This window comes from Ornithorhynchus anatinus, chromosome 18 (assembly GCF_004115215.2).
Source record: "Ornithorhynchus anatinus isolate Pmale09 chromosome 18, mOrnAna1.pri.v4, whole genome shotgun sequence".
Taxonomy (NCBI): domain Eukaryota; kingdom Metazoa; phylum Chordata; class Mammalia; order Monotremata; family Ornithorhynchidae; genus Ornithorhynchus; species Ornithorhynchus anatinus.
The window spans coordinates 14041195-14066469 of record NC_041745.1 but is presented as its reverse complement, the minus strand read 5'-3'; the positions used below and the strand labels follow the sequence as shown (position 1 = coordinate 14066469).

The 25275-nt window shown below is 46.0% G+C and overlaps 1 protein-coding gene and 1 non-coding gene across 2 annotated transcripts in view; both read left to right on the top strand.

The window, feature by feature from the left end:
• OCA2 (OCA2 melanosomal transmembrane protein) overlaps positions 1–25275 on the top strand; it is a 227071-nt gene that overhangs the window by 95329 nt on the left and 106467 nt on the right. Inside the window, exon 15 of the mRNA XM_039914722.1 lies at positions 6727–6859. Coding sequence (XP_039770656.1) covers positions 6727–6859 — 133 coding nt within the window. The remainder of the gene's footprint in view (positions 1–6726; positions 6860–25275) is intronic.
• LOC114805601 lies at positions 7270–7407 on the top strand. The gene has a single exon (XR_003753572.1). It is a non-coding gene; the product is annotated as a small nucleolar RNA SNORA7 (small nucleolar RNA).

Sequence of the window (25275 nt, the reverse complement as noted above, 5' to 3'; positions counted from 1 at the left end):
GCCTTCGCTCTCCCAAGTGACCCTTCTCACTTCCTCAGTCCCGCATCTCTCGATTAGACTGTAAGCCCGTTAGTGGGCAGGGACTGTCTCTATCTGTTGCCCATTTGTACATTCCAAGCGCTTAGTACAGTGCTCTGCACATAGTAAGCTCTCAATAAATACTATTGAATGGATGAATCTCTCACCTCTAGTTCTTTGCTCACCCCCTCCCCCGTATTGATTGACACTCAGTTCAAATCTTCCAGACCACAGGTCTTCAAGGTCTTCAAGTCCTAAACTTTGGGATCCTCCATAATGCCTCAGCGCCTTTCAGTTTTCACATTTAATCAATTATTCTCCTACATCAGCCTCCTCGTTGTCTCCCGGCCTCTCTGACCTCTTCCCTTCAGTCACCTAGTCCCTGGAAAAGCCAAATTAAGCTATTACTGCTCTGGAGAAGTGCTCTTCCAAACCTCAAACCTCTCCTGTGTTGCCCTTGCACTGGAATTTGCTCCCCCTTTTCACCCGTCTGTCAGCCCCACATATCTGTAATTTATTTATGTTAATGTCTCTTTCCCGATCTAGACTGTAAACTCGTTGTGGGCAGGGAGCCTGTCTACCAACTCTGTTATGTGTACTCTCCCAAGTACATAGAACAGCGCGCTGCATGAAGTATGTACTCAGGAATATGATTGATAATAATAATGTTGGTGTTGGTTAAGTGCTTCCTATGTGCAGAGCAATGTTTTAAGTGCTGGGGGAGATACAGGGTAATCAGGTTGTCCCACGTGAGGCTCACGGTCTTCATCCCCATTTTACAGCTGAGGTCACTGAGGCACAGAGAAGTGAAGTGACTTGCCCACAGTCACACAGCTGCCAAGTGGCAGAGCTGGGATTTGAACCCATGACCTCTGACTCCCAAGCCCGGGGACTTTCCACTGAGCCACGATTGATTAAACCCCTCCCTCTAAATCACCCATCTCCTTCCCACCACCTCCCTATTCTTCCCCCCCCCCTCCATACTGCCCCTTTCCCGCTCACTATTACTAATAATGACGATGGTATTTTTTAAGCATTTACTATGGGCCAAGCACTGTTCTAAGCACTGGAGTAGATACAAGGTAATCAGGTTGTCCCCGTCATGCTCACAGTCTTCATCCCCATTTTCCAGATGAGGTAATTAATTAATTAATTTTGGTATTTGTTAAGCGCTTACTATGTGCAGAGCACTGCTCTAAGCGCTGGGGTAGATACAGGGTAATCAGGTTGTCCCACGTGAGGCTCACAGTCTTCATCCCCATTTTACAGATGAGGTAATTGAGGCACAGAGAAATTAAGTGACTTGCCCAAGGTCACATAGCAGAAAAGTGGCAGAGCCGGGATTAGAACCCACGTCCTCTGACTGCCAGGCCCGTGCCCTTTCCACTGCATTTCACTCCCATCCAACTCCTTCCTCTCCCTCATGCCGTCCCCTCGTCACCTCCCTGCCCCGACCTCACAGCCTCAGCCACGTGGAGCCCCTGCTCCATCACGGGGAAGCTTCCCTTCATACTTGACCTGCTCATTCCCCACACCCTGCTCCTCCTCATCCTCACTGAAACATGATGACGCTGTCTTCCGTGCCACTCCATTTCTGAATATTGTTCAAGTGTAAGCTTCATGTGGGTAGGGAATGCGAAGGAAGCAGCATGGCCTAGTAACAAGGAGCATGGGCATGGCCGGCAGAGGACCTGGGTTCTAATTCTGGCTCCTCTCCTGGTCTGCTCTGTGACCATGGCCAAGTCACTAAACTTACCTGTACCTTAATTACTTCATCTGTAAAATGAGGATTAAGACTGTGAGCCCCATGTGGGACAGGAACTGTGTCCAACCTGATCACCTTATATCTACTCGAGCGTTTAGAACAGTGTTTGGCCAATTATTATTATTATCTCTATTCTGTACTTCCCAGGCACTTAGCACAGTCCTCTAAAGACCTCTAATGGATATTCATTAAATGCTGCTGCTTCTTGCTCCTACTATTCTACTCCTGCTCCTCTCCCTCCTTCTCCCCACCTCCTCCCCTCCTCTTTCCTCTCCTCCTTCTCCTACTACCAAAGGCTAATCCTAGGGCACCCAAAAAGTCACTCCATGCTGAGGTGAAATGGTCCAACTAAATCTGAATCGAGGACGCTTATTAAAGCCTTACCCTGTGTGAAGACACTCTATAAAGCAAAACCTCCGGAGATGTTGCCTAGCCGAGGCCAGGTGAGAAACAGCTGAGCAGCATGGCTCAGTGAATGGTCTGGAAGTCAGAAGGACCTGGGTTCCAATCCCGGCTCTGCCACTTTTCTGCTGTGTGACCATGGGCAAGTCACTTCACTTCTCTGTGCCTCAGTTACCTCATCTGTAAAATGGGCATCAAGACCGTGCAAGTGGGACAGGGACTGTGTCCAACCCGATTTGCTTTTATGCATTCCAGTGCTTAGTACGATGACTGGCACCTAGTAAGCGCTTAACGGTAAGCGGGAAGCAGCATGGCTCAGTGGAAAGAGCACGGGCTTGGGAGTTAGAGGTCATGGGTTTGAATCCCGGCTCTGCCGCTTGTCAGCTGTGTGACTGTGGGCCAGTCACTTAACTTCTCTGTGCCTCAGTCACCTCATCTGTAAAATGGGGATGAAGAATGTGAGCCTCACATGGGACAAACTGATTGCCCTGTATCTACCCCAGCTCTTAGAACAGTGCTTTGCACATAGTAAGCGCTTACCAAATACCAACATTATTATTATTTACAAATATCACAATTAGTATTATTCTTTGTGCTCCTTTCCCTCATCTATGAAATGGGGATTAAGATTGTCCCAGGTGACACAGAGACTGTGTCCAACCTGCTGAACTTTTATCTACCCCAGTGCTTAGTACAGTGCCTGGCACATAATAAGTGCTTAACTAATTCCATTAAAAAAACAACCACAACCACCCCTCCAAAAAACTCCCCCCAAAACCATCAGGAGCCACAAATAGTAAGCGTTTAGAAATGGGGTAAAGGTCATAGGACAGAGGCTTCCAGCAAATTGGTCTTACAGGGAGAAATGAAAACTTTTCAAGGCATTCTAGGTAGAAATGTGACAAAGCTGCTTGGTGGGACCATCTTTCCGGGCCCATAGTGGAGAAGAAATGATCAAACTGCCCTCTACTGCATTCAGTGGTTAATAATGAGAGCGCTAATTGGACAAGCTCTTACTACGTGCTATGCATTGTGCCAAGTGCAATACAGTTTTGAACCCAGAACCTGTCCCATGTGGAGCTCACAGCCTAAAGAGGAGGAAGACCAGCTGTTTATTCCCCTCTTTAATGATGAGAAAACTGAGGCACTGAGAAGTTAAGTGATTTACCCAACAGGCGAGCGGTTGGGCCGGGAATAGAACTCAGGATTCCTGATTCCCAGACCATTTCTTTTGCCATTTGGCCACAGGGCTTTCCCATTTACAACTGTCAATCGCTGTTCTTAAAGAGTAGAGATGTGTGTGTGTCTTTCGTGTCTGATGTCTGTCTGAGACGGACATCGAATCGCAGAAGGCATTTCACTCTTTTCTGGGTCATGGGTCAAAGACGCCAAAGGAAATAGAAAACGTTCTCTTTTTTAAACCCGAGAAGTTGGAAGCTTAGTGGGAGCTAATAAAGGTTTTAAATATTTATGTCTCATTATCTGTCATTACAATGTCTCTACTTGTGGGCCCTGGGTTAAAATTGATCTTAGAGAAAGCCCCATGATGAGTGATATTAGAGGACAAATCTGCAATTGTTTGAGTTCATTCATTAACGATGTAGAGATAAGGGAATAGTCAGCTGGATAAAGACACAAATTCTTTCCAAGGGAAGAGTGTTTTCAGCAGTGATTAATTTACTTGACTTCCCTATCAACAAAGTATTGGAATTCTTGGCATAGAGCTACCTAGCCAAAGAGGTATGTTTGTTGCACATTTTTCCCGTTTATTTTGGAATTAATTTTGAGAACAAGTTATGGGAAAAGATGGAGTGAACATTTGATTCATAGAAATAATAAAGGAAGAGAATCCATGCTGGTTTTCAGCACTGGCCTTTTTAATCATGGGAGACCAGTGCTACCATCAGAGCTTTTAGACTGTGAGCCCCTTGTGGGACCGGGACTCTGGAATTCCCACTTGTGTACTCTTTCCCAGTGTTTATTAGTACAGCGCTCTGCACACAGTAATCAAGCAATGTTATTTATTGAGCGCTTACCGTGCTACTCTACGAAACACTCTACGAAACACTGAGAAAGAATTCCCAGGTGGGAATTAGACACGGTCCCCAGCCCTAAAGGGATTCGCAATCTAAGAAAATAAAGGCAGGGAGAGGGGCTGGCGAAAGATGAGTAAGGAGCAGTGAAGCAACTGAAGAGTAAAGGACTGATCTTAAGAATCCCAACAAAGATCAGAACAATTCTGTAGGCTAGAGGAGCAGACTTTCAGGTTCCTGGAGGCTCAGAGTCTGGGGGCAAGGTGTTTGAGACAATGCTTAACATTGCCTGGGATTCTGAGAGTCCTCTTCTCAGCCACTGCTCCTTTAGAGAGTGGTTTATACCCTGAGCCTCCTCTTTCATATTGTGCTCTCCCCAATACAGTGCTTTGTACACGATAAGCACTCAAATACCATGAACTAATTTCTCCCCTTCTAGACTCTTATCTCCTGTTTTTATTTTAATAGTAATAATAATAATAGTGTTGGTATTTGTTAAGCGCTTACTATGTGCAGAGCACTGTTCTAAGCGCTGGGGTAAATACAGGGTCACCAGGTTGTCCCACGTGAGGCTCACAGTTAATCCCCATTTTACAGATGAGGTAACTGAGGCACAGAGAAGTGAAGTGACTTGCCCACAGTCACACAGCTGCCAAGTGGCAGAGCCAGGATTCGAACCCATGACCTCTGACTCCCAAGCCCAGGCTCTCTCCACTGAGCCATGCTGCTTCTTAAATGCTTACTATGATAAGCGCTGTTTGAGGCCCTGGGGTTGATCCAAGGTAATGAGGTTCCACATAGGGCTCACAGTCTTAATTCCCATTTTACAGAAGGGGGAATTGAGGTCCAAAGAAGTGAAGTGAGTTGCCCAAGGTCACACGGCAGACAAGTAGCAGAGTTGGGACTAGAACGTAGGTTCTCCTGACTCTCAGGCCCATGTTCCAGCCACTAGCTCAAGCTGCTTCTTGTTGTGGGCAGGCAATGTGTCTGCGTTAGCGTCGTGTTTTACTCTCCCAGTTGTTCAGTACAGTGCCCCGCACACAGTAAGCACTCAATAAATAGAATTGATTGATTGCTTGAAAAAATATGGCAGAGAAAGCCTTGAATCCACACATCCTAGGCTACTCAGAATGAGGTTCTGGATCACCATTCGTTCATTCATCGTCAATCCCCAAACACCGAAGCCAAACCCACCTTAACACAACTACTTGAGTGGGGCATTTGAGGAGAATGAACGACAGTAGAGTAACGGTGGTATTTGTTAGGTGCTTGCTCTGCGCCAGGCTCTCTCCTAAACATGTGCTTACTCTGTGCCAGGCACTGTACTAAGCACTGGGGTGGATAAAAGCAGAATTTATTACCCTAATTATTTTGCTAATGAGGTGTACATCCCCTTGATTCTATTTATGGTTATTATGTTGACTTGTTTTTGTCTGTCTGTCTCACCCGATTAGACTGTGAGCCCGTGATCGGGCAGGGATTGTCTCTATCTGTTGCCGAATGTTACATTCCAAGCGCTTAGTACAGTGCTCTGCACTTAGTAAGCGCTCAATAAACACTATTGAATGAATGAATCGGGTTGGACACAGTCCCACGTGGGGCCCTCAGTCTCAATCCTCATTTTGCAGATGAGCTAACCGAGGCACAGAGAAGTTAAGTCACACAGCAGACCAGTGGTGGAGCTGGGATTAGAACCCATGACCTTCTGACGCCCAGGCCCGTGCTCTATTTGCTATGCCAAGCTGCTTCCCAAACATCTCTAAAGGCAATTGTAATTGGGAAAGTGAAAGCAAGGGTGGCAGGGGAAATGTTTTAAGGACATGGCGGGACAAAGCCTCGGACAATGCTGAATCCCAGCTGGAAACTAGGTGTCAGTTGCTGAGGGCAGGCCAGGGTGAAACACTGCCATTAAGAAGGGAGTGGCTCTTTTAGAGAAGGAGCGTGGCTCAGTGGAAAGAGCCCGGGCTTGGTAGTCAGAGGTCATGGGTTCGAATCCAGGCTCTGCCACTTGGCAGCTGTGTGACTGTGGGCAAGTCACTTAACTTCTCTGTGCTTCAGTTACCTCATCTGTAAAATGGGAATTAACTGTGAGCCTCACGTGGGACAACCTGATCATCCTGTATCTACCCCAGCACTTAGAACAGTGCTCTGCACATACTAAGCACTTAACAAATACCAACATTATTTTAGAGCAAAGGCTTTTTAATGAATTAGAGACAAGGAGGCAAGAAAGCAAAAAGCCAAGGGCTCCTTTTCCCTTTATTCTAGGTCCTTGGGGAAAGGCACATTTCACCTGGACAAAGCAGCACCAACGAGGGGCAGTTTGGAGTGCGGGGGTCAAAGAGCTGGGTTCAAGTATTTTCCCCAGTCTTCTCTGAGGGCCGTCAGCCTGCTCAGATCAGTTAATAATTCACTGTGTCTTCAGCCTCTCCGTGGCCTTGAATTGGGATGAAATCAAAGCACTGTTGACAGCTACTGACGCTTCCCCCTCCCCTTTTGTGTCTCTAGGGGCTGGAATTTGCAGGATTTACAGCTCACATGTTCATTGGGATTTGCCTGGTTCTGCTGGTCTCCTTCCCTTTCCTCAGGTTCCTTTACTGGAACAAAAAGCTTTACAACAAGGAGCCGAGTGAGATTGTTGGTAAGTTTGATGTGGAAGCTTCTTCTCGCTTGTGGGATCTCAGTGCCCAGCGTGAGTGAGAGGGGGGAGTCCTGGCCGGGCAGCCTGCCGTGGGACGTGGGAAGGAAGGCCTGTCAGCCTGGGGCAGGGGGTGGGGAGGGAGAAACGAGCCTGCTCTCCCCTTGCCCAGCAACTGCTGATAGGGCGAACATGGCTTAGTGGAAAGGGCACGGACCTGGGAGTCAGAGATCCCGTATTCTGATCCTGGCTCTGCCAATCGGTTGCTGTGTGGCCTTGGGCCAGTCGCTACCCCTCTCTGTGCCTCAGTGACCTCATCTCCTTCCAACTTGTACAGAGAGCCCCACATGGGACTGCGGCTGTGTCCAACATGATAAACTTGTACCTACCCCGTCATGTAGAACAGTGCTGAGCCCCTCTCAGAAGCACACCTGGAGAGTTTCCAGTCCTCTACCAGTCTTGACTACAGGAGGGAGAGTCAGGCAGAGGCATACCCATTCCGGTCCTAGCTTGGGCAGTGGCTAGTGAGTGGAAGGCCATCTGCTACAAGGCAAAACTCATCTATGCTGTGCAGCAGCAGCATGGGAGAGAGTCGGGGATAGGGATGCAAGTTTACTGCATGGAAGGAGACGATGGTAAACCACTTCTATATTTTTACCAAGAAAACCTATGGATACACTACCAGAACGATTGAAGATGGAGATGGGGCGTTCTGGGAGAGATGAGTCCATGGCGTTGCTATGGGTTGGAGTCGACTTGAAGGCATAAGACAAGTCAAGGTGGTGGAGCCAGATTTAGAACCCATGTCCTGAATCCTAGACCCATGCTCTTTCCACTAGGCCATGCTCCCCCCACTAGTGTTTTAGAGAGAAAGTGCTTTGAACTAATTCCACCCCCACGGGACCTGTATACATATTTTTATACTCTGTTGCTTCCTACAACGTTAATTTATTTTAATGTCTGTATCCCCTACTAGAGTGTAAAATCCTTGAATGCTGGGATCATGTTTTGTTTATTGTAGTCTTCTCAGTGCTTAGTATATTGCTCTTCCCACAGTTAAGAGCTCAATAAATTCCACTGATTGATTCGCTGCAAAGTGGATGTTCATTCATTCAGTCATATTTATTGAGCACTTACTGTGTGCAGAGCACTGTACTAAGTGCTTGGAATGTACAGTTAGGCAACAGATAGAGACAATCCCTTCCCAACAACGGGGTCACAGTTTAAACGGGAAGAAAGACAACAAAACAAGTAGTCAGGCATCAATACCATAAAAATAAATAGAATCATGATATATACACATCATTAATAAAATAAATAGAGTAATAAATAATGTAAAGAAATACGCACAAGTGCTGTGGGGAGGGGAAGGGGAAGAGCAGGTGGAGGGAGTAGGGGGAATGGGGAGGGGAGGAGGGGCAGAGGGAAAGGGAGGGCTCAGTCTGGGAAGGCCTCCTGGAGGAGATGAGCTTTCAGTAGGGCTTTGAAGAGGGGAAGAGAGTTACTATGGCAGATGTGAGGAAGGAAGGCATTCCAGGTCAGTGGCAGGACGTGGGCCAGGGGTCGACGGCGGGACAGGCGAGAACGAATGTCGAATGGTCCATCCCCAATCAACCATCACATGTTCTCCAAGCACTCTGGTGCTCCTTCCAGAGACAGATGGCCAAATAATCGTGTTTTTCCAAATAATTGTGTTTTTCACGGCCCGTTGGTTTCATATTCTTATCTGTGCCATGCTAGACAACTTGTTTTCAATTTCAGTGAAATATTTGCAGGCTATCTGGTGGAAGTAGAATTATTATAGCTACTCTATGCTAACATAACTGACATCTTTCCAGTACAGGCAGTGATTATTCCAAGAGGATTTCCTCTTTCTATGCTTCATGGCGTGTTTCTTCATCCCTAATTTGACAGTTTGTGCCCAAGAAGAAAGTGCATTTGGGAATCTTCTCGAACAGCATTATTTTGAGATTCTTATAAACCATGCCTTCTGGACTGTAAGCTCTTTAGGGGAAGGGAATATGTCCTACAACTCTGTTGTATTATACTCTCTCAAATGCTTAATACTCTGCATTCAATAAATCCCATCGATGATGATGGTGTTGATAAAGGTGAATGTCTCATCTTCCCTTCCAGATCTGTTTCTTCTCTAACTTGTCCATTTCAGTAGCCAACTTCATCATCCTTACTGCCTCTGAAGCCATTCTTATTCTTAGAATATTATTCTCGAGAATAAAGAATATTCTCGAGAAGCAGCGTGGCGCAGTGGAAAGAGCACGGGCTTTGGAGTCAGGGCTCATGAGTTCGAATCCCAGCTCTGCCACTTGTCGGCTGTGTGACTGTGGGCAAGTCACTTAACTTCTCCGTGCCTCAGTTCCCTCATCTGTAAAATGGGGATTAAGACTGTGAGCCCCACGTGGGACAACCTGATTCCCCTATGTCTACCCCAGTGCTTAGAACAGTGCTCGGCACATAGTAAGCGCTTAACAAATACCAACATTATTATTATTATTAAGCCTGCAGCAAACCTTGGAATTATCCTTGACCCTGTGCTCTTTCAACTCTCACTTTTGGTCTGTCGCTAAATCCCGTTGATATATCCTTTAGCACATTTCCAGGATCCGCCGCCTTCTCTTCATCCAGTCGGCCACCTGCCTGGTCCAGGCCCTCATCATATCCTCACTAGACACCCGTATTAGCTTCCTCATCGGTCCCCTGCCTCCAGTCTCTGCCCTCTCCAATCCGTACTTCACCGGGCTGCCTGATATTTTTGGAAAATGTCATTCTGCACATAGTTCCCCACATCTTCAAAACCTCAAATGGGTACCCATTCCTTTCTTCAACAAGTATATTACAACTTGGCAGGGAAGGCAGGCACTGAGGTAGTTTATAGAGAGAAGGGGTAAGGAAAAGGGAATATGGACATGTTAGTGCTCATGTAACAGGTTATGGAAGATAGGTGCTGTGGATATTGCTTGCTAACTGATAATCGATAATTGCTTTCTACATTTGAAAGTCTCTAGGGAAACCCTTGTGGGTTGAATTAGCTTCATAATACTCGGGCTGTGTATCTCTACCCTTTAGGCACTTGATATTCACCCCTCAACTCCAACCTCTCCACGGCACTTATGCTGTAATTTATTTATTTGCTTCAGTGTCTGTCTCCCCCACTGTAAACTATTAGCTCCTTATGGTCAGGGAATGTATCTACCAACTGTGTTGTATTGTACTCTTCCAAGTGCTTAGAGGAGTGCTCTGAACAGAGGAAACACTCAATGAGTACTATTGATTGATTGGTGCCATACAGGAAGGTGAGAGTATTCCAAGTGCTCAGAAGTGAATGTTGTCTAGGATGAGAAATTACTTGCGGAAAGGCTTCTGGGAGAATTGTGATGTCAGAAAGATTTTGAAGCTCCTTGAGGGCAGGGATGGTGTCTACCAACTCTGTTGTGCTCTCTCAAGTGCCTAGTACAGTGCCCTCCACACAGTAGGTGCTCAATAAATACCACTGATTGATTGATTGGGGGAGCTGTTGTCTTGTGGAGTTGAACGGGGAGAGAGTTCCAGACAAGGAAGCAGCTGGATGCCCCTCTCCGCCCCCACCCTGGTTCTATCCCAAAGAGGTGCGGCTTCTCCTCAGACTGATCCAAGTCTCCATTCCTCTTAAGCCTCCCCCCACCTCCTTATTTGCAGCCCTGGGGGCCAGGAGTTGTGTATGCAGGTGAACCAAGTGGTTTCCCATCTGGACCAGCTGATTGGAGCCATTCTGTGGCCTGTGGGGTGGCCAAAGTAAGGTCCTTTCTTAGGTCTGCTCCATTCTTCCTCCCCACCCCTCAGCCTCCTCTCCTTGGGGCCCAGGGTCAGTGGGAGGGAGCTGGAATCTGGGAGGTTTAACGTCCAGCCAGGGTTGAGAGCGCACTCACACACGCACAAACATACGCACAGGAGCGGAGACACATGCAGGACAGACCCATGTAGATGAGAGATGCACACACAGAGACAGACACACACATACACAGTCACATGTGGGAACACTCACATATCAATCAGTTGGACTTTCAGTCAATAAATCAATCTCTGGTACTTTTGGAATGCTTACTATGCTTGGAGCACTTTACTAAGCACTCGGGAGACACGATCTCTGCCCTTAAGGAGCTTACGATGTAGGGAGGAGGCGGATACTAGAATAAATTACAGCTAAGGGAAAGATAAGTGCATAAATGTTTTGGGGATGGAGTAAGTAGCCCAAGTGCATGGGAAACGCAGAAGGGAGGGAAAGTGGGGTGGGGAGATAGAGGTGAGTCGGGGAAGGTTCCCTGGAGGAGATATGATTTTAATAGGGCTTTGAAGATGCAGACAGTGGTGGTCTTATGGATACAAAGGGGGAAGGAGTTAATAATAATAATAATATTTGTTATTATTATTATTGTGGTATTTGTCAAGAGCTTACTATGTGCCAAGCACTATCCAAGCTCTGCGGTAGATACAAAATGATCAGATCCCACATGGGGCTCACATTCTAAGTAGAAGGGAACACTGGCATTGAGCCCCCATTTTGCAGATGAGGGAACTGAGATGAAAGAAGTTAAGTGACTTGCCCCAGGTCACAGGTGAGTAGTGGAGCCGGGATTAGAACCCAATTCCTCTGACTCCCAGGCCTGTGCTCTTTCCACTAGGCCACACTGCTTCCAAGTTCCAGGCAGGAAGGGAGAGTTGGAGCAAGAAGAGTGAGATGGAGGCAAGATGAGGAGGGTGGAGCAAAGTATACAAGTTGAGTTGTAGTGAGAGGAGCGAGGTTAGTTAGGATGGGGGAGAGTTGAATGGAGCGCGTAAAAGTCAACGGTGAAGAGTTTTTGTTTGAGGACTCGCACATCAGGAGCCATAGCTGAGGGGCTTCTGCAGTGGGTGGGAGACCCTATTCAGCCACTGTCTCCCAATGTCCTGTTGGAGACCCTGGACTGGCTCTTTCCCGCTTCTTTCTGAAGCTTTTCTTCCAGCTCTGTCATTAGGACAGGGTGCCTGCAGAAGGGGTTTCGGCCTTATTCGCGCTCTTCCCTTGAACAGAAATCCAATCTATTACCTTTTTGGTTCAAATTAGATTTCTTTGTCAATTAGATCTCTGACCTACTTTCATTATGGTTCATTCACAACTGGAGCGGCTAGAGTTTCTCTCATAAGCCGCCAGTTCTATACTTGAGGTAAAATTGATTTTCTTTCATTTATCGTTCCCATGAAAAGCTTTATCCTTGTGGAAAGCTTGTTGAAGTATCTAAAATTAGCAATTTGTGGCCATTAATTTATCTACTTAGGGTTCAGGTTGTAGCTGACAGAGTGAACGGTCGAGTTATTAGCCAGTGGATTGACAGGTGAAAGGAGTCAATCTGGATAATTCAGACCCACCACTGCTCCTTAAATTGAAGGTATTTAAACTTAAACAACACTGCATCCTTAAAGTTAGAGATTTTGGCCATAAGGATCTGGATGATTTTCTCGAGTTTCTTCTTGGCTTTACCACAGTAAGTAAGCCACAAGGCACTGTGCCATCACCCTGCAAACAGTGGAGTCCATTGGTGTCTTTCCCATTGGGGTGAGGACAGAGAACCGGCACAGAGGGATTGATTTTCATGTAAGTGTAGCCAGCCACTCTTGCCCTCTCTCTTCCATGCCAGTTGTGTTGCCGCTGGGGCTCAGAGTGCAATGACTGAGTGGGTGGGCAGCTTTTGCAGCACATTACCCACACGAAGGATTTTTTTATGGGCTGGATGGGTTTACTTCCAAAAGGTTGCCGCGGATCCCTGATCCTCTGTTGTCGAGCCGTGACTCTGCGGGTGGTTGCCTCGGGAGCCTCTGAGGTCTCTGCCCCCCATGTTAGCCATATCTTTTTCAGGATTTCTGCTGGACCTGTCCATCTGCGGGAATGCCTTAATTGGTTTGTCCTCAGAAACCTGGCCTAGTGGAAAGGGCACAGAGCTGGGAGTCAGGTCGCCTGGGTTCTAATCCCAAGAGTTGCCTGCCGCATGATCTTGGGCAGGTAACCTAACTTCTAAGTGCCTCAGTTTCTATATTGCTAAAATGGGGATGAGACCTCTTTTCCCTTCACCCTAGGCTGTGCCCTGTCCATGAGGGACAAGAGGCTATGTTTGATATGCTCGGACTTGATCTACCCTGTGTGCTCTGCACACAGTAAGCGCTCGATAAATACGGTTGAATGAATGAATGAATGAATACCTTCCCACTTGGCCCACTGTAAGAAATTAATACATACCACAATTATTATTCATAATCCAGGTCACATGATGATCTGGATGGTATTTTTTAATGGTATTTGTTATAAGCACTTATTGAGTCGCAGGCAAATGGTGGGGTAGATACAAACTGATCAGGTTGGACACAGTCCATGTCCCACATGGGCCTCACAGTCTTCTCCATTTTACAGTTGAGGTAACCGAGGCATAGGGAAGTGAAGTGACTTGCCCATGGTCATATGGCGGATAAGTGGCAGAACAGGGATTAGAACCCAGGCCCTTCTGACTCCCAGGTGCTCTTTCTACTAAAATATCAGCAGGGATAATCCTATGGCAGAGAACAAATGGAAACATGCCTCCTCCCATTCCCAGGAAACCTGATGGCTTTGTCCTTTCAGTTCATACTTCATAGGGGAAGAGATAGGGAAGTTTCCTTTGTTGGAATGGGACTGTTTTCTACACACCTAGGCTGAATGCTCTCCGGTCCTGAGGGATAGTTACGTGTCTTAGATTTCTGAAAAATTCCATATGAATTGAATTTACTTGAATTCCCTGATTGAGGAAGAAGTTCCATTCTGATAGTCATGCGCTAGACTTGTTCACCCCCAGTGCCTGGTCCTCAAAGGAGGTGCCTCAGTTTCCTCATCTGTGAAATGAGGATTAAATACCTGTTTTTTCTCCCCCTTTCACTGTGAGCCCCACTTGGGACAGGGATTGAATCTGCTTTGATTGTATCTCCTCCAGGGCTTAGCTCAGTGCTTGGCACAAATACAGTGCTTAATAAATACCTCAATTATAATAATAATGATAATGGAGAGTTTCTACTAGTTTTCTGCCTCCCCTCGGAGATAGCTTGTGGCAAAGCAGCAGAAGATATGGAAAAAGATCCTTTTTGAAAGGTAAATCATAGGTGCAAGTGCACCTTGAATAAATGAATAAATTTCAGATCTGCACGCCAGTTGATAATCAGTTACAGCCTGCCTACTAAAATGCTGAGCCAAGATGCTGACAATCAGACTGTTCCCCAAGTTTTACCCCAATCAACACTGCTCCGGTCTAAGAGACCCACTCAGGAGCTCCACGGTGACAAGAAATATCAGGACCCATGGTTTGGTCCAAGGTTCCTCTGGAACAGAATGAGAAGTAGATGAGAACATATTCCATTAAAAAAGCAGCAACAGCCTTAGGCCAGGAAAGTATGAGAATGCAAACAGCGCAATTTAACGAGCCATTTCCATTTCTAATTTCTTCGATTCTGCAAGAACTTGCAATGGATTGTTGAAGCAGCTGCTTTAATCAACTAAATAGGTGACAGGCTGGCTGCTGATTGGCAATCAGAAGAGCCTTTTAAGATTGGCACAACCGCATTAACAGTTCCCTGATTTCTGTGGCTATTCAGGCACCCTAACTTACGTTGTTGTGGGCATTTCAATTGGCTGCTTTATTTGGGGACTTAGAACTGAAGACTGGGTGACCCGCTGCCCCGGACCAGAGTTGGACAGTTAGGACTCCTTTTAAATCGTGAAATGTTTATACTGATGCTTCATGGCTTGTCTTGTTTTGTAAATCTTGGTCCTGAGAACACCCCTCACAGCCTCCTAGGAATTCTGTGGAGATGCTGGCTATTACACTTTGTGATCTTTTGAACCCACCTTCTAAAATCGAGGTTGAAGCTCATAGAGAATCAGTCAGACAATATGTCAAAGAGTGTTCATCTTTCTGCATTTTGAAGAAATCACTACTGCAATCAAGTGGTAAAGCTCCTGGATTTTTTAGTGTTCTTATAAAAGTCTACAAACAAGTGCAGCAGCGTGCAGAGAGACCTGAAAAATCAACACAAAGGGCACTGAAGGTTTTCAGAGGGTAAACAAAAACACTACCATCTTTCTTCAAAAGAAAGGTGAGGGGGCTGACTGAGGAAATTATAGGTGTTTCTCATTGCTTTCTCTTGTTGGCAGTCGCTTCACCTGAGTCCTTTTTTATGGTATTTATTAAGTGCTTATGTGTCAAACACTGTTCTTTGCATTGGGGTAGATAGAAGTTAATTAGATTGGACACAGTTCCTGTATCACATAGGCCTTACAATCTAAGTAGATCAGTTCTTTAACCCCATTTTGCAGTTGAGGAAACTGAGGCACAATAGACTGATAAAGGATTGGGTTAACCAGGCACTTTCCAAATTGCACAGCAGGTATGATTTCTGCAGCATGAAAGTTTCTTTTTTTTCAATAATGTTATATGTTAAGCACTTACTACGTGCCAGGCAGTGAACTAAGCACTGGGATAGAAAGAAGCTAATCGGTCGGACACAGTCCACGTCACACTTGGGGCTCATAGTTTTAATCCCCATTTTGCAGATGAGGTAACTGAAGCACCGAGAAGTTGAGTGAATTGCCCAAGATCACACAGCAGGCTAGAGGCAGAGCCGGGATTAGAACCCAGGTCCTCAGATTCCTGGGCCCCTGCTCTTTCCACTCGACCCCACTGCTTCTCAAGTCAAAAGTTGAGAATCGAAAAGTACGATACCAAGTCATCTTTACTGAACTGTAAACATTGGAGAAACACTGGACACCAGCACCTGAATGGGGTTCTCAGCAATTTTGACTGTCCTGAAAGCTCACCAAGATCTTTAGGCTACAATATTCACGTTATGTCTGACTCTCTCCCTTTTGCCACCTGAGTGAAACTGGGTCTTGCCATAAGTGCAGTCCTGTTGTAGCTATTCTATGTCACTGTGCTTGTGGCCGCAGAGGAAATCTACACATCCAAAATACACTGAGCCGCTGGATAGCTCTTTCCTATCAATAGACTTGGAGCATCTGCAGAAAACCTCTAGGTAGTCCACCAGGAGCTGCTGTATCCTGAATATTGTAATCTTAGAGGCATAAGCACAATAAAACATAGCATTGACCATGCGTCCCTCTGCAAATTCAGCTCAGCACCGCAGACCATCATTATACCTAAAGTACAAGATAATGTCCCAGTCGGTTCCAGCAATATCACATAACTCAGTGCCGTCCCTGAACTTTGCTTCCTAGTGAGGTAGAAAACTGAAAGGTGCATGTCTTTGGAGAGATTGATAGATTGTGGAGACAAAAAGAAATCATCCATTTTATCAGTCAATCCATCAGTGGTATTTATTGAGTGCTTTCTATGTGCAAAACACTGTGCTAAGTGTTTGGGAGAGTGCAGGACAACAGAGTTGGTAGATACAATCTCTGTCCTCAAGAAGTTTAGAGTCGAGAAAATCTACAGAATGGTAGTGGTGTCCAATTGCCTATATGACTGTATCGCCTACTACAGAAGACTCCTCGAGTCCCTGGAGGAAATTCATCGGTGTCACCTTCAAACTATACTCAACATCAATCAAAAAGGACAAGATAATATTAATAATAGTAGAATTAGTAGAAATAGTATTTATTAAGCACTTATTGTATGCAGAGCCCTGTACTAAATGCTTGGAGGAATACATAGATGGGAATTAGACACCGTCCCTCTCCCTTGGGGGACTCATAGCCTAAGAGTATGAGTGGGGAGAATGGATGGAAGACAGTGACAATGTGAGCCGGGAGCACAGTTTCAGACAATGTGGTAAGAGTGGATTTTTTGGGAGACTATGGAAGCAAACAAATGACCTTGGCAGGCAGCACTCGAGAGTGAGGTTCCTCCCCTTGATTGAGCAGAGGCTTGGGGGAGCTCAGGAGGTCAAGAGGCAGAACCACAGTGGCCCTTCAGCTGATAAACGCAACAGTGTGGGAAAGGAGAGCAATTCTGTGCTCGCACCGTGGAATGGCATTTTAGTTGCGCGTTGATCTTCCAGGCCCATCCTCACACAGGGACAGTATTTCACTGATAGCAGAGGCAGTCAATCTGTGGTATTTATTGAGCGCCTGCTATTTGCAGAGCACTCTACTAAGTGCGCGGGAGAGTACGATGCAACAGAGTTGGCAGATGTCCCCTGCCCACAAGGAGCTTACAGTCTAGAGGGGGAAGTGGACATTAAAATAAGTTACAGATAGGAGGAATGGGAGACTATTAGATTACGTACCTAAGTGCAGGAGGGCTGGAAGTGGGATGAATATTAAGTGTCATCTTCAGATGCAGAGGACCACTCCCTCTTTCAACACGGAGAGGATGGTGAAGATAATGGGGCTCCGGTCATAAAAAACAGCAAGACTGAGCCCAGTCACGAAGACTTTGGGACCAGGAACTGGCATGACAGAATTGATTAGAATGTGAATGATGGGTCCAGTGCTGCTTGCCGTCCCTCATTCTTGTCAGTCAAGTTCCTGGACATGGGTGCAGAAAGGAGGTTGGCAGTCAGAGGGGTAGCTTAGTGCAGAGAGGGTGCAATATTTTATCTACAAAACCCATTTATGATCCAAGCAATTGCTGGTCAATGCTGATGCTGGGCAGGAGCCCCGTTTACCATCAGGCGGTTGCCAAGGTAACTGCCCGGGAAGGGTGCTGTGGTCATAACAATATTAATAAGTGATTACTATGTCAGCTGTGTGACCTTAGGCAAGTCACTTAACTTCTCTGGGCCTCAGTTATCTCCTCTGTAAAATGGGGATGAAGATTGTGAGCCCTACATGGAACAACCTGATTACCTTGTATCTACCCCAGCGCTTAGAACAGTGAATGGCACATAGTAAGCGCTTAACAAATACCAGCATTATTATTATGTGCCAGGCACTGTTCTAAGCATGGGGTAGATACACACAAGTCGGGTTGGACACAGCCCCTGTCCCATGTAGGGCTCACAATCTCAATCCCCATTTTACAGATGAGATAACCAAGGCACAGAGAAGTGAAATGACTTGCCTAAGGTCACACAGCAGACAAGTGGTAGAGCTGGGATTAGGACCCATGTCCTTCTGATTCCCAGGTCTGTGCTCTCTGCACTATGCCATGCCTCTTCTTCACAGCCCACATTAGCTAGCTCTTGTCAGGATTCCTGCTAGCCTGTCCACTCAACAAGATGCCCTAGGTGACTCTGATCAGAAACCTTCACTGCTGATGACTTAGCCCCAGAAGGGACACCCCAACTTCTGCTTGTTTTACTAGTCTCATCCTGATGAGCTGTGATATGGATTTTGGGGGGAGGGCCTGGTTGTGGGCAGGGAATGTTTCTGTTATATTGTTATATTATACTCTCCCAAGTAATTAGCACAATACACTGCACACAGTAAGTGCTCCTAAATAAGATTGTTTGGGCCACAAATACGCAGATCTGTACAATTTATTCCTACATTATGTAGGAAGCTGGGTCCATACAGTTAGAATTTTCCTTTTCAGAAATGGCAGTAGCGCTGGAATGGAAGTCAATCTTTTTTGGGGTTGATCGGCTTCTGGGTTTCTCTTTGTACCTCTGTCTTTATAAACTTGATGCCTGGTATGGAAATGGAGATCTCAGAATCATAGTATTAGAAAGCAGATCTCATATTTTAGTCTTCAGACCATCTTAGCCACTTTGATACCAGGTTCCAGTGATGCTTTGAATCCTGGCAGAGCCCAGCTTTTGCCATTCCTTTCTGAGTTCCCTTTTCTTAACTGCAACCTATTGATCCCATTCATATACCTTTGCACCTGCCCTCCTGCCCATCGTCTCCTTTCCAGTGCTTGGAGATCTCTGTGGCTTCCTCTGTTTGTTTAGGTGAGCGTGGGGCATCTCCCTCTCCTCTCTTATTGGGGCCTAATCAGTTTTCCCTCAGTGCTTGTGAGTATTGCAAGTCTCCTTGGGACTTGACCCTTACTGATGTTCTTTTAGGTCTATTTCTAGTTTAAATCCTTTTTCTGGTCATGTGCTTTTCCTTCAACTTTCTTTTGTCTCTAGAAGATAAAAAGGAATGAGATGAAGCACTGTGTCATTCACATCAAGCATCAGGAATGGGAGGGTGAAGAATGGAGAAAGGGGAAGGGGGGCCTAGGACTTCCGAATCCTACCATAAGGAACGGGAAGGAGGGGTGTAGTTCTATCCTGTCTGGGGGGAAACCAATCAGAGGAAACAACCCATAAATGAGCCGTAAAATCATAATCAGTGATTTTAACTGGTGGAATCCGATCAAAGAAGGTAATCTGGAAACAGTAATTTCTTGTGGTGGGTCATACTTTAGCAAGATACAGATTTCTCATGTACCTCTGGAGATGGAGGGATATTTGCCTTGGACAAATTCTCTCTGAGAATCTGAAAGGTAGTAGTTAATCAGGATGATTTTAAGTGCTTGTGTTTTTTTTCACTGAAGATGTCATCAAGGCTCAATCCCAGAAGTGCTTTCCCGGTGACCCAGCATCAAGCACGTCTCGCCATCCTGCTGAGTGGAAATAGTCCATTAGTTACCTGAAAATTAAGTGATTTCCAGGTGCCTAAGACTTTACTTTAGCAAGTTTCTACCCTCAGTGAGAGAGGATTTCCTATGGGGAAAATCCTCACGTAGTGTAATTTAGGAGATAGAATGATCCGAGACATGTTATTTATGTATGTCAGTATGTAAATATCTGTCCATCCTTCTTGAAGAAAACATCACTGGTGATGAAATTCACTAACAAGGTGCATGTGTGAATGAAAAGCCCAGTGTAAGGCCCAAAGTTTGGACTGCAATGTGCACTCACACAGACTGTCCCTTATTGTGCTGCTGTGATTGCTTTTTGCAGTGTCTGGCCCTGTTTTTTGTGTTTTGCCTCATTGTGTCATGATTCTTATGAATATTTGACTTAGAAGGGGCCACTCCTTCCTTGATTGCATTTAGTCATGCTGGTCTACCGGTGACAATTGACTCCCAGTTTTCTTCTGGGAGTTATTTTACTATTTCCTTAAAACGTTTCCTCTTTCCACCTCACATGTCCCACCCAGAACAGCTGTGTGGAGGGGAATGTACTTTGGATGCCAGGAGACTGATGCCACTCTAAGATTGCATCGTTTGTGATCCTAGCCCTCTGTTTGATGTTGAGCCTAGCTTATAAGTGATACTGATGGAATTGCTCAAGTTGTTGGATGTGGGGTCTGGAGGGATTCCAGGTCTTGCAGGATTTTCTGCCTTCTAACCTGTCACCGGTCAGTGTGCTGCCTGGGTAATAGAATTCTGTGATATCATTTAGCACTTTGTAGCTAATATAGATGTTCGGTTGTGTCAATCAGGATTTTTCTTTGTGGTCAACATAAGCTTTCTCATGGAAAACTATAGATCTGTTCTTAGGAAGATGATTATTAGCACAGCATTCCCTTTCTCCATTTTCTTGCTGAAATAACAGTTCCCACACCAAACCCCACAGCTAGTATGTACATATCCTCAGACTGTTACTTCCTCAGACCTGAAATTTATTTTAATGTCTGTGTCCCCACTATACTGTAAGCTCCTTAAGTGCAGGGATCATGTCTACTTATTCTGTTGTATCTCCCAAGTGCTTAGTACAGTGCTCTGAATACAGGAAGCACTCAGTAAGTACGATTGATTGATTGATTGACCTGTAGTCCCACTGGAATAAGAACAGTGCTTCTGTGGTTCAGAGGTTGCCCTGTCCCTGAAATGCCAGCACACTCCCTGAGAAACAGCACAAAGATAGGTGGGGATCCCAGTATAAATGGAGATTGGAAAGTTTGGAAATAGCCAACCACTTAAATTTTAATGGGTCAAATATTCAGTTTAGATTTTGTTTGTCATGTATAATCAATCAATCAGTTGCATTTACTGCATGTTCACTGTGTTCAAAGGAGTATACCAAGCACTTGGGAGAGTATAGTACAAGAGAATTGGTAGGCAGAATCCCTTTCCACAAGGAGCTTTCAGTCTAGAGGGGGAGATAGACATTAAAATAAATCATGGATTCGTACATGAGTCTGTGGGGCTGAGGGTGGGGTGAATATCAAGGTATTAAGGGGTAGAGATCCAGATGCATAGGTGATGTAGAATGGAAAGAGAGTAGAGGAAATGAAGGCCTAGTCAGGGAAGGCCTCTTGGAGGAGGTGTGATTTTAATGTGGCTTTGAAGGTGTGGTGTTATTGCTGCTGACCACCTCAGCTATAACCCTTAGACTTCACTGGCCCCACCATATCCCTTCTAATCAGCCCATCTCCCTCCTTCCTTTCCAGCACCCTCCATCATCACTCTCCATCCAACCCCTCCTCACTCCTCATGGTTTCCTCTCCTTCCTCACCCACCCCATCCCTATCCTTTTTTTAAAATGGTATTGTTAAGCACTTACTATGTTCCAGGCACTCTTCTAAGCTCTGGGATAGATAGAAGGTAATCGGTTGGACGCAGTCCATGCCCCACATGAGGCTTACAGTCCCAATTCCCATATTACATGTGAGGTAACTGAGGCACAGAGAAGGTAAGTGACTTGCCCAGAGTCACACAGTAGACAAGTGGCAGAGCCAGGTCTAGATCCCAGGTTGTCTAACTCCCAGGCCCGTATCCTATCCACTATCCACTGGTTCTCATCCTCGACCCAGCGCAGCCCCTTATCCCTGTCCTTCATCAGCTCACTCCCATCCAACCCCTCCCCGCCCCTCATACCGTCCCCTCCCTCCAAACCTCATCCATACCTTCAGCCAAGTGCAGCTTGTGAGCCCCTGCTCCATCGTGGGAAAGTTTCCCTTCATCGTTGACCTGTTCCTGACCCAATCACTGGTCCTCATCACCATCACTGAAACCTGGCTTTCTCCAGGTGACAAGGTCTCCCCTGCCGCTCTCTCTAAAAGGGACCTCATCTTCATCCAGTCCCCAAAACTAATGGGGAAAGCGGGGAGGAGTGGGCTTCTTTCTCAGTCCCCAGTACCGCTTTCTCACCATTCGACTTCCCCCATCCCTTTCTTTCCTTTACTCTGAAGCCCATATTGTTTGCTTTTACCACCCACTCCAGTTACTAGTCACAACCTCCAAGGCCTCGCCTCCAACTTTCTGAACCCTGTTGATCCCTGTCTCACATTCCTTCTCTCTCTCACTATCCCTACATTAATCCTTTGGGACTTCAGTATCCACGTGGGCATTCCAAACAACACTTCTGCTACCCTGTTCCTCTCCTCAATTCCGCTGACCTGCTCCACCCCACCTCATCCAATCACCGACCTGGACACACACTCAATTTAATCATCTCTAGTCACTCTACAATCTCTGTCCTCACCAACTCTAAAATCCCACTGTCAACCACAACCTCCTCACCTGCCTTCTCTCCCCAACCCCCCACATAACAAATCTGCCTTGTTCCTACAGAGACTTCCAATCTTTTGACCTGCACCAATTTTCTAACATTGTCATGCTAGACTACCGTGCCTGGATGCCATCAACACCACCCTCTCTACTGAATTCCACTAATTTGTTCCCCTATCCCTATCTTGTACCACTAATTCACAGTCCCCGATCACCTCCACAGTCTGCTTCCTTTGCTCCTGTGCATGAGCTGCAGAGCGCTTCTGGTGGAAATACTGATATTAGGCCATCCTCATCCATCTCAGACTCATTCTCACCTGCTTTATTCTTCTTGCCAAATCCAGAGACCCCTTCTCCATCCTAATTCTTGACCTTAGTGCTGCCTTCAAAACTGCGGACCACTGCTTTCTGGATACATTTTCTAACCCTAGCCTCTCTGGCACTTGTACTCCTAGTTCTCCTCTTGCTTTTCTGGCCACTCATTTTCAGTCTCCTTCATGGGCTCCTCTTCTTCCTCCCACCCCTAAATGTGGGATTCCCTCCAGGCCTAGCCTCGGGTGCCCTTCATTCTCCATTTTCACCCTCTCCCTTGGAGAACTCATTCACTCCCATGGCTTCAACTGCCATTCGATGCAGATGATTTCCAATTTTACATCTGCAGCCCTGATCTCTCTTCCTCTATGCACTCTCACATTTCCGTTTGCCTACAGGACTTTTTTACTTGTATGCCTCACGGGCATTTTAAGTTTAACAAGTTCAAAACAGAACTCCTCATCTTACTACCCAAACCTTGTCCTCCCACAGACTGTAGTCAGCACCTCCATCCTCCCTGTCTCACAAGCCAATAACCTTGGGAGTATCCTCTACTCATCTCTCTCATTCAATCCACATAGTCAGTCTGCCACCCAATCCTGCTGGTTCTACCCTCACAACATTTCTAAAATCTGTCCTTTCCTCTCCATCCAGTGTGGTACCAGTGTTTGATCCAAGCACCCGTCCTATTCCGCCTCAACTACTGCATCAGTCTCCTTACTGACCTCCCTGCCTCCTTTCTCTCCCCACTTCAGTCCATACTTCACTTTGCTGCCTGGATTATTTTTCTAAAAAAAAATTCAAAAAACAAATTCAATTCATCAGTAAATCCTGGCAGATCAACCTTCATAACATCACTAAAATTTGCCCTTCCAAACTGCTACCTCTTTAATCCAAGCATTTATCCTATGCTTCCTTAATTACTATATCAGTCTCCTTGCTGACCTCCCTGCCTCCTGTCTCTCCCCACTCCAGTCCATACTTCACTCTGCTGCCTGGATCGTTTTTCTACAAAAATATTCAGTCCATGTTTCCCCACTCCTCAAGAACCTCCAGTGGTTGCCTATCCACCTTAGAGAAGCTGCATGGCTCAGTGGAAAGAGTCCGGGCTTGGGAGTCAGAGGTCATGGGTTCTAATCCCGCCTCCACCACTTGTCAGCTGTGTGACTTTGGGCAAGTCACTTCACTTCTCTGGGCCTCAGTTACCTCATCTGTAAAATGGGGATGAAGCATGTGAGCCCCATGAGGGACATCCTGATCACCTTGTATCCCCCCAGAGCTTAGAACAGTGCTCTGCACGTAGTAAGCACTTAACAAATACCTATATTATTATTATTATCCACCTCTGCATCAAACAGATACTCCTCACCATTGGCTTTAAAGTATTCAATTACCTTGCTCCCTCCTACTTCACCTCGTTACTCTTCTACTACAACCTGGCCTACACATTTGGTTCCTCTATTTTCAACCTAAACGCTGCACCTCAGTCTCTTTTATCTTCCTGCTGACTGCTCACCCATGTCGTGCCTGTTGCTTGGAACGCTTTCCCTCTTCATATCCAACAGATGATTACTCTCCCCGCCTTCAAAGACTTATTGAAAGCACATCTCTTCCAAGAAGCCCTCCCTGACTAAACTCTCATTTCCTTTTCTCCCATTCCCTTTTGCATTGCCATGATTTGCTCCCTTTCACTCTCTCCTCAGCCCCATAGCACTTATGTACATATCCATAATGTATTTATACTGATGTCCGTCTCCCCCTCTAGACTGTAAACTCGTTGTGGGCAGGGAATGTGTCTGTTATATTGTTATATTGTACTCTCCCAAGAGCTTAGTACAGTGGTCCATACAGAGTAAGCGTTCAAAAAATATGATTGACGATTGATTCAGTCCATGTTACCCATCCACTTTTGCAATAACAGAAACTCCTTACCATTGGCTATAAAGCACTCAATCAGCTTGTACCCTCCTATCTTATCTCGTTAATTCCCCAACACTTCCACTTCGTTCCTTGAGCGCCAACTTTTCTCACTCTACCGTGATCTAGTGTATCTTGCTGCTCACCCCTCATTCAAGTTCTGCTTCCGACCAGGAATTCCCTCCCCCTGCATATCCAAGAGATAACCACTCTCCTCACCTTCTGCCTGTGACTTTGGAGAAGTCACATCTCCCCCTGCCCTTAAACACTGTAAATCTAATGGGGGAAGCAGACAAAAATGATTTCTCACTAGTGGGGCAAGTGGGAGTGCACAATTCTGTGCCCCAACTTTTTCTCTGAGTTCCTTGAGGACAGGAGATGTGCATCCTGTTTCTATATTACTTTCCCAAGCACTTAGTTGAGGATTTTTTACTTAGTAGGGACTTAATAAATGTCACCGATGAACTTGACACCATTTGACTCTGAGCCCCATGAGAGGTCGGGCGATCCAGAGCCGCCTCTACCAAGGGGTGGACATTACTCCGCAGCAGCTGGATCTGCCTGAGTCCAAAGGGTCTATCTGCTTATTCCTCTTGTCCTTTGAGTGGGATTCCAGGGGCAGATTAAATCTCTGAAACTACTGAAAGTCTTAAAATTACCCCTTACCCTCCACCTGTAGGATGTCTAAAAGTTGGCTGACCTCAGCGTTTAAAGCCATTTCCTGTCAGTTCTACCTTCACAACATTGCTGAAATCCACCCATTCCTCTCCATCCACACTAGTGCCACATTGATCT